The sequence below is a fragment of the Octopus bimaculoides genome, chromosome 4, assembly GCF_001194135.2.
Source record: "Octopus bimaculoides isolate UCB-OBI-ISO-001 chromosome 4, ASM119413v2, whole genome shotgun sequence".
NCBI classification, from domain to species: Eukaryota; Metazoa; Mollusca; class Cephalopoda; order Octopoda; family Octopodidae; genus Octopus; species Octopus bimaculoides.
In genome coordinates, this window is record NC_068984.1 from 73,565,396 (window position 1) to 73,569,334 (window position 3,939).

General features: G+C 36.8%; 1 protein-coding gene across 1 annotated transcript in view; it reads left to right on the forward strand.

Moving 5' to 3' along the window:
* The window catches only part of LOC106870898 (cilia and flagella-associated protein 47), a 195,878-nt gene that overhangs the window by 6,788 nt on the left and 185,151 nt on the right, over window positions 1-3,939 (forward strand). The window contains exons 4-5 of the mRNA XM_014917133.2: window positions 500-546; window positions 1,926-2,154. Coding sequence (XP_014772619.1) covers window positions 500-546; window positions 1,926-2,154 — 276 coding nt within the window. The remainder of the gene's footprint in view (window positions 1-499; window positions 547-1,925; window positions 2,155-3,939) is intronic.

Genomic DNA, 3,939 nt, shown 5'->3' on the forward strand with positions numbered 1-3,939 from the left:
ATATATATGTATATATATATATATATACATATATATATATATATATATGTACACATACATACATACATACATACATACATACATACATAAGACTGAGATATCTGGTGCCATGGTGTACTCAAGAGGACCTGTCTGTCACAGCAAAATTGGTACCACTGCTAGTGCCACATAAAAAGTGCCCAGTTACATTCTATAAAGTGGCTGGCATTAGGAAGGGCATCCAGCTGTAGAGACCATGCCAGAACAGACAATAAAGCTTGATGCAACCCCAGCCTTACCGGCTCCTGTCAAGCTATTCTACCCATACCAACATGAAAAATGGATGTTTGATGATGATGAGGATGATAAAATACACACACACATGCGCATGCACGCAATTTGCTTGTGTTTGTAGGAAGGCAAACCTTTATATGTGCCTGCATACACATAATACTATGCTATCTCACATTACCAAGCATACTTTTTTAACATACTTTGTATTTATACATTCTCATGACAGATTCAGTATTGTGCAACTGAGCCAGAACAATTTCAAGAAGTAGCAAGGCAAGTATTTTGATTTTGCATTTAGTTATTTTAAAGCCTTCGGCTTTAAATTTGTTGTAAGTCTGAATCATCATCAGTATCAACAAATAAAACAAATAAAAACAGAGCCTGGGGAATGTGCTTGATTGTCTTTTTAGGCATAAATAATTTCAGTAAGGTTTTTAAATTCATTGAGTTTTAAATGCTGTGGGTAGTCAAGTGTGTTAATGTTCCGAGCAAAAACCATTCAAAGAAGGATATTTTATTGTTATAGTCTTCATCCTTAGCTGCCAATTGTTCTATTTACTTGTTGCTTAATAAGCCACTGAATCTCTACATAGTCACTTCACTTGCAACATATAACTACCAAATTCCATTAATTGATATGATTTCATTCTTTCACTTTTCTCTGTTCATTGGACTGTGAGTACCCTAAGACAACCTTTTATAGGACTGCATTTACTATATGAACCACTAAAAGCAGTGGTTTGGCAGAATCATTAAAGCATCAAACAAAACACCTTGTGATATTTTTTCTGATTCTCTTCATTATGAATACAAACCCTGCCAGAGGCAATGTTGCCTTCCATTCTTCATAGATTGGTGAAATGAAGTATGAATCCAGGACAGCAGAGCAATGTAACTGTTTGAGTATGAAACCTGATGTCTTGCAGTATTTATTTCAGCTCAGATTTGCATTCTGAGTTTGTTCATAACAGCACTGGTGACAGGGTATATCAGCTCCCTTGCCTTTCCCTTTGACAACTTTGGTGGCATGGATCGAGAATGTTTACATGGGCAGCATCCAGTCCTCCAGGGTAAAAGTTGTTCTGGTCTCTATCCAAAAGAAGAACTTTCCATGTGCTGAAATATGGTCAATCAGGATCAAAGGAGGCCCTAGAGGTCAAGCCAAGTGACATTTCTGCTTCTGGTTCTCATTTTAGTAACATCATAAGGTAAAAATGGCAAAGTCAGCCATAAAGGGACATGATAAATGGAATGAAATACCACATGATACCATTGTGTGATGCATTTATTCTGCCATTCTTTGATGATACATACTCACATGCATACATAAACACATATATTATACATGCAAACACACAACTAAATAGAAAGAAACAAAGATAGATTAATAGACAGACAGATAGATAAGTTTATAAGTCCAGTTGATACAAGATATGATGGCTCCCACACAGATTCTATCTTTCAAATTTCACTCTCATTAAACTCTTGTGACTTCAAGGTTTGGTAGAAGATACTTATCTCAGGTACCAACCAGAGGTATTGAAACTAGAACCATCTAGTTAAAAAAAGAAAATTCTTAAACGCACACTTGTACCTTTGCCCTTATATAATCACTTTCCCTTTTTCTTTTCTTTTTTTATTTTTGTTATTAGAGTGAAACTTGAAAACAGTGAAACACGTCATGTAATCATATCAGGTCGTGTGATATACCAAGAATTGGAACTCTTGGACCCAGAAACAGAGAAAATTACTGAAAAGATTCAGTTTGGTTACTGCTATTATGGCTGTGATTTAATCCAGTTTGCCACTTTGTACAACAATAGTCCAATTCCTGCAAAGTTTGTTGCTGTTGTTGATGAAAAGGCAGATGGGGAAGAAGTTGTGAGTTCTAATGATATTTCTTTGAATTTTTCCACTACTACCCATTTGTTCTTCTCTAACTCCTCCTTCTTATAATAATAATAATAATAATAATAATAATAATCATAACAAGAGCACTCAGAGAGCACAAACCTCTGCTAAGGCAATACCAATGTCCTCTCAACAATTAGCCAGAGATGATTTTTAAAATGAGAATATCTGAAATAAACTTGACTGCTCTCATAAATGAGAATACTAAAAATGAACCCAACTGCTCTCCAAAATTAAGTAAAAAAAAATGGATAAATAATCCAAATTCCTTGTTCGGTACCAGATTGATCCCAAAATCTAATCAGTTCATGCAAGTCATGAGATCAAACATCCCTGAAAGTGTCATCTGAATCCATCCAGTGCTTCCTGAGATATCTTGTCCACGGACAAACAAACAAACATGACTGAAAACAATACCTCCACCTTCGCTAAGATGGAGGTAATGATAACAATATCAAGACCAAATAGCCAGGAAAACGGAAGAAGGGATGTTATTTCATAAGGACAATGCTCCAGCACACAAGTCATTGGCTTCAATGTCTGTTGTATGTGACAGTGACTTTGAACTGGTTGATCACTCTCACAATTTGACTATCATTTGTTCCCCAGCATGGAAAAATATTTGCTGAGAACTAATACCACCGTAATGATGATGCCATATCTGCTCTTGGTCATTTGTTTTGACCAATAGGCTGAAAGCTTCTTCACCACTTTGATCCAAGCACTGCAACACCAATGGATGAAGTGTGTGGCCTGCAATGAGGACTATATGTTGAAAAATAAGCCTTATTTGGTTATATTCCATCAAAGCAGCTTGGTCAGCCTATGAACTTTTCAGCTGACCATCATACATGCATGCATATATCTTTTACCTTGTATGCTTTACCTATTTCAGTTGTTTGACTGCGGCCATGCTGGAGCAATGCCTTGAAGAACTTTAGTCAAATGAATTGACCTCAGTACTTTGTTTTTCAAGCCTCGTACTTATTTTATCAATGTCTTTTGCTGTACTACTACCTTAATAATAATGTTTACATCCCCGTAAGTTAACAGTAATAATAATAATAATAATTATAATAATAATAACTAGCAGTATATCCTGGCGTTGCCCGGGATTAAGCTAGGATTATGAAGTGATCAAGTGCTTTATTTCAAACCAAAATAAGTAACATTGACATCAGATTTGCGCTGAATCCGTTGAAATTGGTTGGTTGAAAATGGTTTGCTGGCAATTTGATTGTGAAATCCCATAAGGAATCAGTTTATTGGTTATTTCCACTCATTGACTGCTTTTTTTAAGTTGCATTAGAGATCTGCATAAGAGAAGGTTGATCTGAATGTCTGCATTGGGGATCTGGATTGGAGCAGCTTAGGAAAACTTACCACAGCTTTAACCAAAAAATAAGGGGCCTGTCCCTCTAGGTTACGTTTATGAGCAACTTAGCCAATCACTGATATCAGCCGAGTGAGCATTGTTGTTGGAGAAGTCAGCATTGTCCAATAAAAAAGTGGAAGAGTCCATAAGTCATGTTGCCATGATTTGCGAATATGTCCAGCCAATGCTTCCGGATCACTGTTTATAACCACATCGGCTGCAATGACAACTTGTCTATAAAACTTCGCTATAGACAACATTGCGTGTTCTGCCCTGAGGAGCATACACAAAAAGAGCGTTTCTACTACCCACACGGGAGCAGGCCACATAAAGTTGCCCATGTGAAAAGCATGGCTCCCCCAAATGGATGCCTTCCACCG